General features: G+C 38.4%; 1 protein-coding gene across 8 annotated transcripts in view; it reads right to left on the bottom strand.

Moving 5' to 3' along the window:
- Window positions 1-1,221: 1,221 nt before the first annotated feature.
- col18a1a (collagen type XVIII alpha 1 chain a) overlaps window positions 1,222-13,823 on the bottom strand; it is a 92,432-nt gene continuing 79,830 nt past the window's right edge. For 4 of the 8 annotated variants that reach the window (XM_067409331.1, XM_067409324.1, XM_067409328.1 and 1 more), the window contains 31 exons: window positions 13,559-13,645; window positions 13,418-13,465; window positions 12,381-12,509; window positions 12,133-12,195; window positions 11,471-11,515; window positions 10,108-10,236; window positions 9,959-10,027; window positions 9,852-9,878; window positions 9,673-9,771; window positions 9,535-9,570; window positions 9,346-9,435; window positions 9,238-9,267; window positions 9,081-9,116; window positions 7,689-7,748; window positions 7,522-7,599; window positions 7,365-7,400; window positions 7,190-7,243; window positions 7,002-7,073; window positions 6,854-6,919; window positions 6,687-6,717; window positions 6,173-6,226; window positions 5,932-5,966; window positions 5,710-5,832; window positions 5,465-5,618; window positions 5,305-5,369; window positions 5,074-5,205; window positions 4,486-4,518; window positions 4,023-4,346; window positions 3,740-3,937; window positions 3,422-3,537; window positions 1,222-2,539 (listed from right to left, as the gene is read on the bottom strand). In XM_067409331.1, the coding sequence (XP_067265432.1) occupies window positions 2,326-2,539; window positions 3,422-3,537; window positions 3,740-3,937; window positions 4,023-4,346; window positions 4,486-4,518; window positions 5,074-5,205; window positions 5,305-5,369; window positions 5,465-5,618; window positions 5,710-5,832; window positions 5,932-5,966; window positions 6,173-6,226; window positions 6,687-6,717; window positions 6,854-6,919; window positions 7,002-7,073; window positions 7,190-7,243; window positions 7,365-7,400; window positions 7,522-7,599; window positions 7,689-7,748; window positions 9,081-9,116; window positions 9,238-9,267; window positions 9,346-9,435; window positions 9,535-9,570; window positions 9,673-9,771; window positions 9,852-9,878; window positions 9,959-10,027; window positions 10,108-10,236; window positions 11,471-11,515; window positions 12,133-12,195; window positions 12,381-12,509; window positions 13,418-13,465; window positions 13,559-13,645 (2,733 nt within the window). In that variant the 3' untranslated portion in view covers window positions 1,222-2,325. The remainder of the gene's footprint in view (window positions 2,540-3,421; window positions 3,538-3,739; window positions 3,938-4,022; window positions 4,347-4,485; window positions 4,519-5,073; window positions 5,206-5,304; window positions 5,370-5,464; window positions 5,619-5,709; window positions 5,833-5,931; window positions 5,967-6,172; window positions 6,227-6,686; window positions 6,718-6,853; window positions 6,920-7,001; window positions 7,074-7,189; window positions 7,244-7,364; window positions 7,401-7,521; window positions 7,600-7,688; window positions 7,749-9,080; window positions 9,117-9,237; window positions 9,268-9,345; window positions 9,436-9,534; window positions 9,571-9,672; window positions 9,772-9,851; window positions 9,879-9,958; window positions 10,028-10,107; window positions 10,237-11,470; window positions 11,516-12,132; window positions 12,196-12,380; window positions 12,510-13,417; window positions 13,466-13,558; window positions 13,646-13,823) is intronic. The other 4 variants (XM_067409326.1, XM_067409332.1, XM_067409327.1 and 1 more) reach the window with 3 other exon arrangements.

Raw genomic sequence — 13,823 nt, forward strand, 5'->3', positions numbered from 1 at the left:
CCTAAGAACAAAACTTTGTTTTTTTACTTTAACTTAAATAAAGAGATCACAACAAAAACCACAAAAGTTAATCATAAAGACAATCATCCTGCTGAACTCCTGCAGAGTTCCTGCTGTCATCCTGATCCATACTCCATCTCAAACCATTTTAAACAGTACTCATTGACAGGCATGACATTTTATTTATTTCTGGCACACCATTTTGCTTAATCAGTTTTCTCAAATGCCCATGGGTTATTTTACCACAGGCTTGGTCCACCTGACTGAAACACTCTCAGAGGACCTTTACGTCCTGAGATACAAAAGGGGCCGCTCCACCAGCTCCCTGTCAGCAGTCTCTGATTTGTGCCTTGAGGCCCTCTCAAGGCCACATCGCTAAATCCTATTGAACAGGCTGTAAAACCCTTCAGGCGGACAGAGAATCAGAGCAAAAGGCACTGAGGAGGGACTGCAATGTCATCAAAGGGGCACGCTGTGCAATTTAGAGACATGCATGAATCAGGACTTTGGGGCCCTCTGCCATAGGCGCACAGAAGACGTTTGCCTGAGAGTATTTCATTGCTTAAACAGCATTTAGTAGAATCGCATAGTTTACACTTCCATCCATTGCGAATGAAGAGCACTTACGCCGATCAAAGATGGCTTTTGTGTGAACTATAAGTCAGGATTTATAGCAAAAGTCACTTAATCTTTGCCTGACCGTGCGTTCTTCAAAAAATATCTGGTTTGATGTACAAAATTACAACAAATGCATGGCCTCACTAAACGATGAAAATAGTGCTTTTTAGGTGAAATACTCTATTAAACATCTAATGCTTGTGGGGAAAAATTCATCTCACAAATGAAACAGTGGGTGAAAACCTTTTTTTTATGAATTTAAAATCTAAAATACATACTTGTGAGAGGAAAACAAAATGTACCTTTATTTTTTTTTAGTAATCAGTCAGTGAGCAGTAAACACATTCATGATATGAAATGGCTTGTGAATGATATCTAATGTTAATATTGTGCATGAACAGACAACATAGTCTAAGATATATGTTGACAGGTCAGGTTTTAAGGAAACAGATTTTAATAGTGATGCCAAAATTATTGTGGCAAACGAAAACAAAATCATTTATTCAGTGCCTCTGAGACATGGTACAGCACATACTGGTAAAAAAAGAAAAAAGACTAGAAGCCCACAGGGTTGTACTGAACACATCAGTAGCACTATAGTGGATTAGGTGTCTGAAATTCCATATGGATAGAAGATAAAGTGTCTTCATAAAACACATCTGTCTCTCTCAAACAACACTGTCAGCAGCTGTTTCATCAGTGAAAAGCACCGAATGCAACCAAAGCCTCTGATATGTCCAATGAATTATGGGACATGTAACCGCTATTTTTGAGTAACTTTTTTTTTTTTTTACATCAATATTTGTTACAAAAATCTTGCAGCTTCTCTTTACTTAATCATCCACTTTGTTTTATCAAAACTTCTGGAATCAACCAGAAGGATAAAACAAGCAATGACACAAAGAAGAACGTCCATATGAAATTTCACATTAATCACAATAGAAAAAAAAACACACAGTGATCCCATAGATGCAACAGGAGTATTTAAAATAATTTTGTTTTGTACAAAAACTCTTCCGAGGGACAAGTATTGAATTATTCAAGGCATCTTCTCTTTGCCTTCTGGAGCTTTTTTGAGAGAGCGACCATTTTTTAGCTACAATTACCTATCTTTTATCTGTGGAAGTATGTAAAAGTATGTTTATTAAAATAGAAAAAAGTATTCTATCTTAATTGTTTCAAATCATATTTTAGCTCTCTTTATTGCAAAATAAATATTTTCTCTTTTAAATCGTAAAACTATCAGGTCTGCCCCTCAGTATCTAACAAACCTTAGATAAAAATGAAAACAGTACAGGCAAGTAGGGGGGAAAAGTTACACAAAAAAAAATATATAGCTAAAATTGGTTAAATATACCAATTAAGACATCTTCAAGAAATAAAACAACACAGATGACAAACAATTCATATACAAAATTTTATATGGATACAGTTAAAAACACTGCCTCAGTTGGCCTCACTTCTCTGGTTTAACCCCCTGAAAAATATGTGCCAATGCCCTGAGAGAGAGCAAACACCTCCACGTTCAACCTGCCTCTTTGGCGTTACGGTGAGGGAATAGATGACTGGCAAATTCTCCTTAAGGCAGACTCAGTTCTTTTTTTAATTATTTTTTTTCTCCATTCATTAGATACAGGCATCTACTGGAGTGAAACAGGGCCTGTATAAACTGTTGTGTTGAATGTTCAAAAGCGCCTTAGGATGGCTTTATTTCTTGGATTGTGCCATGTAGCTGTTCTCGATGCACAGCACGATGTAGGAACTGGAGCAGCTGCTGGAGGTCTGCTGGAGGAGCTGGCCAGCCTGCAGAGATGAGGCTAAGCCTGTCACTGCGCGGTCTCCGGCTCTCCATGTCTCACAGTAGTTATCCGTCTGCCTGTGACCCCTGCCACTGGACCCGTGCCAGATCATCTTCTCTGGCCTACAGGACAGAGGAAGAAAAGTGATCATTTTAGGTGGTTCTCAAACGGCACTCAAAACCTACAAGACCTTTCCAAAATTGCAAAGTCCAATTGCATTGGCTGACTGTGGGGTCAGGATTTTAATCAGTCTTTTGGGAAAATAGATTTTGTTTACAAGGTACCAGGCAGCTACAGAAAGAATGAATCATTGGACCGGCCAACGATTGGGCAATGAATTGTTGAAAGATATTGTTTGAGGCATTTAATAGCAAGTAAACAGGATATCCATAGATAGATAGATACATAGAAACTTGGGTCTTCAGCCGACAAAATTTTAAATCCCGTCTGGCTAGCACGCTTCCCGTAATGTTTAGGTCAGTAGGTGGAGAGTAGGCGGCTTTTTGTGGCTGTTCGAACACATTCGACCACATGATCGTCTCCGTCTACATTACGAAAGCTATCCAGTTGAATGCGTTTTCGACTACCTCTGGAATTGGTCAAAAGTGGACGAACTCAAAATGTTTTAGACCGCGTTTACACATGTGTTTAGCTTCGTCCACTTGTGATCTGATTGACCAAAGCACATCTTAATACCAGGGCCATGGATGGATGGATGGATGGATGGATGGATGGATTGGATAGATAGATAGATAGATAGATAGATAGATAGATAGATAGATAGATAGATAGATAGATAGATAGATAGATAGATAGATAGATAGATAGATAGATAGATAGATAGATAGATAGATAGATAGATAGATAGATAGATAGATAGATAGATAGATCTCTAACTCCAGTGTACTGAGTGATTTTAAAGGAAAATGAAAACTGACAGGATGATCTGCTGAGGCCTCTGTTTGAAGGGTTCACACAGATCAGCCAAAGCCACTGGCACTCACCAGGCACTGTCCCTCAGGACATCTCTGCCATCAAAGGAGTAGATAGGAGCATTGTCCTTCATCCTGCTCTCTGAGTCACTGAAGAGAGACTCCCAGCTTCTGAAAAGGACTTGATCCTGCAGAAGAGAATATCAATGCCATGAAAAGACAAGAACAAGCAATATGATATTTTCAGTTCTTTGAAAGCAATGGAGAGACCGTGCGTTACAGTGATTTTATCATGATTAAGGGGTTTTTACACCCTTAACCATGTTAAAATCAGTGTAATCTAATGCCTTGTTGCTTTGATAATCTGGAATGAAATAATGGACTACACACCTTGATGTTAACAATCGGTAATGTCTCTCTGTCGGATTTGCGGACGATACTGTAGAGATCCTGAAGTTTGGAAGACAGGAAGGCTCTGAATGTTCCCTTCATCCCCACGGCCCGAGCCTGCTGGAAGCACAGGAAGTCTGCCCCACGAATGCCTCTCATGTTCCCCACTTGTGGAGAATTCAGGGCAATAAGATGCAACTGCACAAAGAAAGAAAGTGGTGTCAAAAAAGCAAATAAAAAAGGGGATATGTGCAAATGTTGTGATGAAGTTGACTGAACTAACCCCTGGTCCGGAAGTGTGGCTGTGGCCTTCTGGTTGATTGACAGGGGGGCTGGGACGGCGGGCTGGAGTGATAGGGTTCCTCTCAGGTTGAACAGGGTATCTGATTTCTGGTTGTACAGGATTGTACCTGCTATCAGTGTAGGGTGGGTATCGTGGATCTGGGTAACGGGAGTCAGGCGGATTGGGGTTTCTATTCTCTGGCTCGCTCCTTGGAAACTCAATCGGCTGGTCCGGTGGAGAAATCTGCTCTGCTCCATTGTTAGCTGTGTGGTCCTGGGAATAGTGAACAACAGGGGGCGGCTGGACCGCTGCCACCTCATTGTCCTGAAGGAAAAGCCAACAATCTACAGTCATACCTTCAGGAATTGATATGCACATCCACTAATTCCAACTTCCTTTGATTAAATGGTGGGTCCTTATTTGAATGTTAAAGCATAAAAAGAGCTTTATTCACACTGCTTACCAGGTCTCCATAGAAGGGTTTATAATCTCCAAGCTGCAAATAAAGGAAAAATTGTGTTAATGTGTGAAAAAAAGGAATACATTCCTACACTATTCTTCTTGAAATGGGTCAATGACAAATAAGGATAAGATTATGAAATGGAGAATTTAAAAAAAATATCTAGTTTAAAACACATCCCATTTTCTTAGAAATCTCTGCATTCATGTTGTCATTTTGATTATCATTGATTTAATGGCTCTAACATTGCCAAATGGTATGACAAAGAAAAATGTGATAACATGTTTTATTACACCTTTTCATTTCATAAAAATAGACAGTAATAACTAATCATCTTCATTATTTTTCAAACAGTTTTCAAGGATATTTTTCATAGTATTTTTTGTAAGGTTTCTTGGAGTTATTCCATATGACAATCAGGACCCTGCTATACCATAAAAAGGTCAATTATCAGATATTTTTTTAAAAACTTACTGACGCTTCCCAGTCAGTAAGTTTTTAAAAAAATATCTGTATATATATATATATATATATATATATATAAATAAATGAATAGGTGTGCACAAAAATTTGTGTTTTAAAGAACCCTACCATCACTTGTCTGACACCATCCCGAACTCTGAGGTAGAGATCGTTTCTGTCCAGAACATAAATCAGAACTCCTTCTGTCTGTCTGCGTGCCGTAGCAATCATGATGTCATAAGACCTCAGGACAGTCACCTGCTGACACATTTAAAACCAGGGGAATGATTAAAGTATCAAGTGTCAGTGTTTTATCAGATACACTCCATTCGTAATTTCTTCAGCTAATGTCCCACTCACCCCAGATCCAGTGCCGGGAATTCCAGGTGGGCCAGGGGGACCTGGAGGTCCAGGAATACTGAGTGCTGAAACGTACAAAAATCATGCAGCATTGTTTGTTATTTAAGTTCCTCAGGAATATTCTGAAAGCAAGAAGAATTTGTACTTATTTTTTTCTTACATGGTCTGTAGGCTCCTGGCAATGATGGTGACCCTGGAGGGCCAGGGGGTCCAGGAGGTCCTGGGTTTCCTGGACGGCCATCATAACCAACCCCGGGTGGTCCTGGTGGGCCCTGCGGTCCAGGGGGACCTCTGATTGAGTCTCCTTTAGGTCCCTGGAAAATATGACTTTGATGAGACCATCCATATGAAGAATAGGTAAGTACTCAATTCAGGTTGTGTCCAGAAACTCCTATCAATCCTTACAGGAAGTCCTGGGTTTCCTGGTGGTCCCTGTACCGCTCCAAAACGAGGGTCATAAAATCCACCTCCTGGCTCTCCTTTCTCTCCTTTAAGACCGGACTCACCACGCTCCCCCTTCATCTCATTCTGAGAAAACAGGTGTCATGTTTTGCATTATGTTACATCATAATCATAAACAACTGTTTCATCAAATACTTTGATTTATGTATTTAGTGATCCACATACCTTGAGGGCATAGATATCAAAGTTTGAGGATAAACCTGTCACAAAAAAAAATAGTGAATATTACATTTTAGTGGATTAATTAACACAATACCTTTTACAATGATTTGATATTGATGTCAAGCTAGAAGTCAGGGTACTTTAGCAAGAGAGTCACTAAAATTTACAGGGCCCAGGACAGCATCGTTTACTCGCCTGCCAATGGCCCTGAATGTCTAGAAACAGCAACAGTGGTAAATTTTACCTGGCGATCCGGGAATGCCAGGAGCTCCCTGGTCTCCTTTCTCTCCTTTCGTTGCTTAAGAAAACAAAACAATGCATTGTTCAAAGCTGTCAAAAATTCACAGAGTTATGGATCATCGGAGACATCTGAACTCTTTCTATGCATTAAAATCAACATGAAATGCATTTCCCAATCCCTTTTTCTTCCGGAATGTTGAGTTCTGGAATTTTTGAGTGAAACAAGGCATTGAAGTGGGGAAAAAGGGTAGGTTGGGACTTGACCAGAATAGACATTGAAAAAGTGCATTACATGAAGGATTCATTGCATCAGCAGTAAAATAAATTGTTTGAGAGGCAGAGCAAGTTTTTTATTTTTAAGAAATAAAATATATAATTTTATTTGAAATAACATGTACAGATAAATCTTGCACAGTAAGAATTTATGAAAGTAGATTTTAATTTCATGTTGACTTTTGTGACACTTTTATAAAATATCTTTTGATCATATGCTGTGACAAGAATGACTAACAACTTACCTGTATATTGCCTTGAATAATCTTCGTATCTCTGAAATGGAAAAGGAGATTGCAAATTATTGCTGTTGTAATCATGATCACTTCAATTCAACATAGCCACCATATGGAGCTCATTTTGCAATATTTCATGCATGAATTACTGCTTATTTGACACAAAAAGCACTTACTCCAAATCTGTCCAAGGGCACAGCAGGTCCGGGGGGACCAGGGGGTCCTGGGGGACCGGGGGGACCCTTAAAAAGACACAAAATAACTTACGAGGACAAGCCATTTATATAACAATCACTGATGGAGCAAACTGCATGGTGTACTTACTGGGTAACCATATCCAGTGCCTGACCCTGGGTCTCCCTTCTCTCCTTTGTATCCGTTTACACCTGGGCGGCCCTACATTTATAAAATGAAGATATTAATTAAAATTCAATTACATACTTGGTTAACTATGCTGTTGCCTGTTAACGAATATTTTTTTGTTGATGAAAGTTATTTTTTGAGGGACTTACAGGTCTGCCTGGCATTCCAAATTCACCTTTCAAACCGGGAGGTCCAACTGGACCCTGAATAAATGAGATTTGACTTAGTTGCTCAGAATGTTATTTTTACCAAGTAGAGGCTTATGAGAGAATTGTTTCTGTCTGAACTTTGAATTTAAAAAATATGTAACAAATATAAACGTACAGGAGGTCCAACTGGTCCAGGAATCCCTCTCTCACCCTACAGAGAGTGAAAAACAAATTAATTTTGATGTACACTACTCTAGTAATTTCTTAAGTAAAGTCATCAAAACTATGAATCAAATATATGGTTGTAAAGTAAAAATAAAATAAAATAATACCTTTTGGCCTACCAATCCACCAAGGTAAAGTGGGTTTCCATCAGGTCCAAGAATAAGTCCAGGTTCTCCTTTATCTCCCTGCAAACAAAGTAAGGTTGCAGCAGTGAGCTGTTGAGGTTTTTAAACACTTCATATTAAGCTTTGTGTGTTGAATTCTGCTTACAAACCTTAATGGCATAGCCTGGTGAACCAGGTTCTCCTCTGTCACCCTTTGGTCCCATTGGCCCCTGATTGGATAAAGAGACATAGTGTTAGATAAATGTACACAAGTCTGTATTATTAATGCACCAAATTGCAACATTACTTTGAAGCTGTGAACAGTCTACAGTTGAACTACTGTAAAAATAGTTTATTTAGATTATAATTTTTTTTATAATTTTAATAGAAAATTAACTGAACTATTAAAGGTGCCCTAGAATTAAATATTGAATTAATCGTGGCATAGTTGAATAACAAGAGTTCAGTACATGGAAAAGACATACACTGAGTTTCAAACTCCATTGTTTCCTCCTTCTTATATAAATCTAATTTGTGTAAAAGACCTCAGAAGAACAGGCGAATCTCAACATAACACCGACTGTTACGTAACAGTCGGGATCATTAATATGTACGCCCCCAATATTTGCATATGCCAGCCCATTTTCAAGGCATTACAAAAGGGCAGCCAGTATTAATCTCTGGATCTGTGCACAGCTGAATCATCAGACTAGGTAAGCAAGCAAGGACAATAGCGAAAAATGGCAGATGGAGCGATAATAACTGACATGATCCATGATATCATGATATTTTTAGTGATATTTGTAAATTGTCTTTCTAAATGTTTCATTAGCATGTTGCTAAAGTACTGTTAAACGTGGTTAAAGTTACCATCGTTTCTTACTGTATTCACGGAGACAAGAGCCATCGATATTTTTATTATTAAACATTTGCATTCTGTATAATTCATAAACAACTTCATTCTTTATAAATCTCTCCAACAGTGTGTAATGTTAGCTTTAGCCACGCAGCACAAACTCATTCAGAATCAAATGTAAACATCCAAATAAATACCATACTTACGCGATTGCTGCATGACGAACACTTTGTAAAGATCCATTTTGAGGGTTATATTAGCTTTGTGAACTGTGTTTATGCTGTTCAAATCAAGCACGAGCTCCGGGGGCGGGGGAGCACGAGAATTAAAGGGGCCGCAACCTATATATCGGTGCATAGTTAATGATGCCCCAAAATAGGCAGTTAAAAAAATGAATTAAAAAAAATCTATGGGGTATTTTGAGCTGAAATTTCACAGACACATTCAGGGGACACCTTAGACTTATATTACATCTTTTAAAAAGGCGTTCTAGGGCACCTTTAACTAACTGGGAGATCAACATTACCCTGGTTAGTGGTGTTTCCCAGCTTTACATCATACCAAAGAAACCATTTACCCATAGTAAAAATCACTACAACAGTCTCACTTGTCTTGTGGCTTTATTAATTACTTCTAATATATATAAATGTCTAAAGTGTTTGGATCAAAAAAGGGGGATGAACAAATGAAATTATACAGTACTTACAGGGAATCCCGCTTGACCAGGACGACCAGGCCCACCCTAAAAACCACACAAATGATATATAGATATTGGAAAATTTGATGTTATGAGTCTATTTTTAAATGCCAACAAAACAATTTCTGGTATCCTAAAGGGACTATTAGAAGCAGGACTTTCATACCTGAGGCCCTGCTACTCCAATTTCATCATCCTTACAGAAAAATGACAATCAACTTAATAAAAACAAACTATTATAGGCAAAAAAGGCAATATAAACTTGAATACTTACAGTTTCAGAATAACGATAAATAATTTGTCCAGGTGGTCCAGGGGGGCCAGGTGGACCTGGAACACTAGTTCCATCTCGTCCAGGTTCACCCTAAACAGATGATCACATTTAACAATGATCAAGTAAGTAATTTGCAATTTCGAAGTCCTAGATATTACACTAAACCACTTCAGACAGAAGTAAACTCACCCTCTCGCCTCGGTCTCCTCTGTCACCCTTTGGTCCCTGCAGGCAAATGCAAAACACAGATATCAGCCTGAAGTACTGCACACCAAACTGACTATTTAGTAAATTTGCACCTTGGAGTTTTATTAAAACAAAACGCACCTGTGGTCCAGGGAAGCCATCCAAACCAGGGCGGCCATCTTGTCCCTGAGGTCCTTCACTGCCTTTCTCACCAGGAAATCCTGGGAAACCAGGCTTACCCTGAGGAGCAAGATATGAATAAATGACAAAATCCCCAATGAAAAATTATATCTTTGGGATATCTCAATAAATAGTCTTACTTGTGGTCCTGGAATACCGGGAGGTCCCTGAAATGAAGTAGGATTGCAGTAAATGAACTTCTAAAAATCCAAAGTAGTAAATAAAGGTACAACAGAGAAAAATCAACCTGGATTCCTACTGGTCCTCTTATTCCAGGGACTGAACTGAAGTGAATACCAGAACCCTCCATATCATCCTGAACACATACAGAGAACACAATATTTTGTGGATTTCCTAAAAGACAGGATGATTGAAGGATGATTGAATAATACTTACAAAACCAGCAAAGCTCGGGCCAGGAGGACCAGGTGGCCCTGGTGGTCCGACGGGTCCCATTGGTCCTGGAAGACCAGCAAGTCCACCTTGTCCATTGAGGCCAGGAGAACCAGGAGAACCTGTGGCACCCTTTAAAGACGAAGATGAATAAAACAATGAATACCGTTAGCTTGCAAGATACCGAGATTCCAAAAGCAAAATATGTTAGTTTGCAGAGAACACATTCTCACAACGCATCTACAAAGCAATGCCACAAAAAGTCCACACTACCATCAGTATAATAATGATGCTACATTTCAAGCATTAGAACTGTAGAGTAGAAAGTTGAGATGTTTGTGAAGAAAATCGATTGCCACACTCAAGACTTGCTACCTGCCACCCTGCAGCTTTAGAGGAGAAGGATGAGGTATAGTAGGAGAGAAGATCATAGAGATAGCTGGGAAAGTAGGAGTTTTGCTACAGAGACAGAAACATAAAAGAATCCTGAGTGGGTTTGACTGTTTCAGAAAAAGATGTTTTCTGAAACAGCTTTCCACACAACACCATTTTCTAACTAGGCGTGACACAATAAAGCAACATTATTCTCGCATTTTTCTTCAACAATGGGCATTTTTGATCACAAAAATCTGCTCGACAATGTCATTTCTACTATATTTCAAAATATGCATTGTGTTTGAGAGCATTTTATGGAGGAAATGAGTTTTTTTGGACTCCTTTTTATGTATCTTTACAGTATTTTTTTTATTATTATTTCGGCAAAATCACAGCTTGATTGTAAATGATGCACACTTTTAAAAATCTATTAGCAAATAATATTTATCTTAATGCTCTTCACTGACTGCATGGTCACCAAGTAAACTAACTTTTCATTAAATGTTGTTATGGTAATAATTGTTGGTAAAGTATGTATATAAATCACTTTTATAAAATAAATAGCGAAATCACTTTCAAAAGATAAAAAAAAAAATCTGTATATACTTGAAGATAGTTGTGGATAAAAAATTCAGAATAAAAGTTTTTGAATAAAAATTAACCCCTAAAGTGATGAAAGACTTCTATAGGTTCCATAGGTTTGTATTTGTGATGCTGACAGTTAAATCTCACTGGTACAAAATCTCACTCTCCAAAACTATACATCAGACAGTTTAGTGATTGTTATTGTGAAGACAAACTACTTCTCCCTGGATCTTGCTGTGTCACTCCTGGTTAGAACATTATGTTTGACTCTTACTTAATTCCCAGTCATACAGAGCTTCACAGTTTGTTCAGCTGTACACAAGAGATATGTTATATACGAATATGTTCAACTGTGCACAAGTGTTTCAGAGGTTTCTCACTAGGTGCACACATTACGCAAACTGACCTTCTCTCCCACAGGTCCAGGTAGGCCCAGCTCACCGGCATCGCCCTGTGGAGCACAAAATCAGTCCAGCGTCTAAAGATAGCTACCATTACAGGGATCTCAACAGAGCTGAATTATGCAAGTCCAAATCCATTAAACGACCAGATAGCTGACTATATATAGCCAGGGTTCCCATGCTTTTTACCAATGGATTGGCATGACTTTTCCATGACCTTTCCAATCATTTGTGATTATAGCATAATGGTGGTTTAGAAATAATTTTATAGAGATTGCTTGGGTGAATTTACATTTCTACGTCAGACTGTGATGAGGGGGTCCCACTACTGTATGTTACTGCCTGCTCATTTAGCCCAGCCATAAATATTTTGTCAATGAACGTGGTAATTTTACAGATAACCCTGATTTCAAGGGAATTAATGGACTTAAAATGTACACATAGTTTTCAAAATGTCTCCAATAAGACTAATAAACAAACTGATGTCATCACTTTGGCCTGTGAGCATGTTTACTCTAGACAAGCACTCACAAACAGCGAAGTTTAGATGATGAAATGTTTTATAGCAACTTCGTAAGGTTTTATATATTTCTAAGACTTTTCCAGGCCTATAAATCACAACATCAAATTCCCTGTTATGTTTTAGGTTCTTAAGTTTACTTCATACCTTCTCTCCTCTTGGGCCAGGTGACCCTGGCTTTCCATCAGCACCTGGTGGACCTGGAAGGCCCTAATAAAAACAATATAATTTTTTACAATTATTTTATGACATGAAATGACAGGGAGGTGGGACTATATACTATGTAATGCAACAGAGAACTCACAATAGCCACATCTCTAACTAATACACACTTTATTCAGACGCAACATATTCAAACCAATGCTATACATGTGTATCATGTCCCTTAGACTTACAGGTTGACCTGGAGCTCCATTTTGCCCAGGAGGACCAGGAGGCCCAAAACCACCAGAGCCTGAAGACGCAAGGCCAGGGGGACCGGGGGGACCAGGAGGACCAGGTGGGCCGGGTAGACCGGGCATTGCCTATCAACCAATTTAAAGAAACTAAGTGAAAAACTTTTAATGGAAAATTACAGATGAAATGTTAATAAAATTGCTACATTCTGCTTCTTAACATCCAAAGTCTGGGGTCAGTAAGATTTTTTTTTCTTTCATTAATTATTTGTACTTTCTATTCATCAAAGAATCAGGAAAAAATCATGGTTTGCACAAAAAACATTAAGCATCACAACAGTTCTTATTTCTATACTAAGAAAATGTTTCTTGAGCAGCAAATCAGCATATCAGAATGATTTCTGAAAGATCATGTGACATTGAAAACTGGAGTAATGATGCTGAAAATTCAGCTTACCCATCACATTTAAAAAAAAAAAATATATATATATATATATATATATATATATATTAAAATAGAAACTGGGTTATTTTAAATTGTAGGAATATATTTTTTTAATCAAATAAAACCAAACCTTTGAACAGTAGTGTACATAAAGTAAATCAAGGAATATCAACAATAATTGATGTTTGTGGGGTTCCAAAAAGAAGATTCAGCATGAGATCTGGGTTAATACATTAGGCTCTGTTCAGACTGCAGGAAAATCAGATTTTTTTCTCAAATCAGATTGTTTCAGGCAGACACTGTTAATTGCAAGTGATCAAATAAGTGTCCACACATAACCAACCTATCTGAATGGGTTACTTTGGTAATGACACAGGCGTACACACGTATGCGACGAGGCTTTCAAAACGAATGCAGAAAACATTAAGGGGCACCATCTCTCAAACCACCTCCAAATGTGGTATGAATCAGTTTTTTTGCTGTCCAGACTTTCAAAAACCCATCCAGAAAAAATCGGAATATGCAAAAAATCTGATTATGCTGGCAATCTGAACATGGTTAATATAGTTAATATAGTGTCCACATGACGTACCCGCACACTGTCCATATCAAACCCAGAGCCCTCCATGTCCACAAATGTCTGGAAAATGAAAACAGAGGAATGAACGCTTTTCTAAACCAGGTTTTTAATAGGAAAGGGTTCATAAAAAGAGATGACTAATAAAGAACTCACAGGCCTGTCAGAGCGAGAGGGGGGTCCTGGTGGGCCAGGAGGCCCTGGAGGCCCACGGGGTCCTGGCTGACTTTCACCTCGGTCTCCCTAAAATGAAAACAAGAAAAAATGTCAAACAACTGAACTGGAATATAAAGGCATTCACAATTCAATTATAATGGCCCTATTTTAACAATCTAAGCACATGGTATGAAGTCTGTGGCTAACGTGTACTTAGGGCATGTCCGAATCCTCTTTTGCTAGTTTAATGAAAAAAAATGGAAAA

Source organism: Chanodichthys erythropterus, chromosome 14 (genome assembly GCF_024489055.1).
Source record: "Chanodichthys erythropterus isolate Z2021 chromosome 14, ASM2448905v1, whole genome shotgun sequence".
NCBI classification, from domain to species: Eukaryota; Metazoa; Chordata; class Actinopteri; order Cypriniformes; family Xenocyprididae; genus Chanodichthys; species Chanodichthys erythropterus.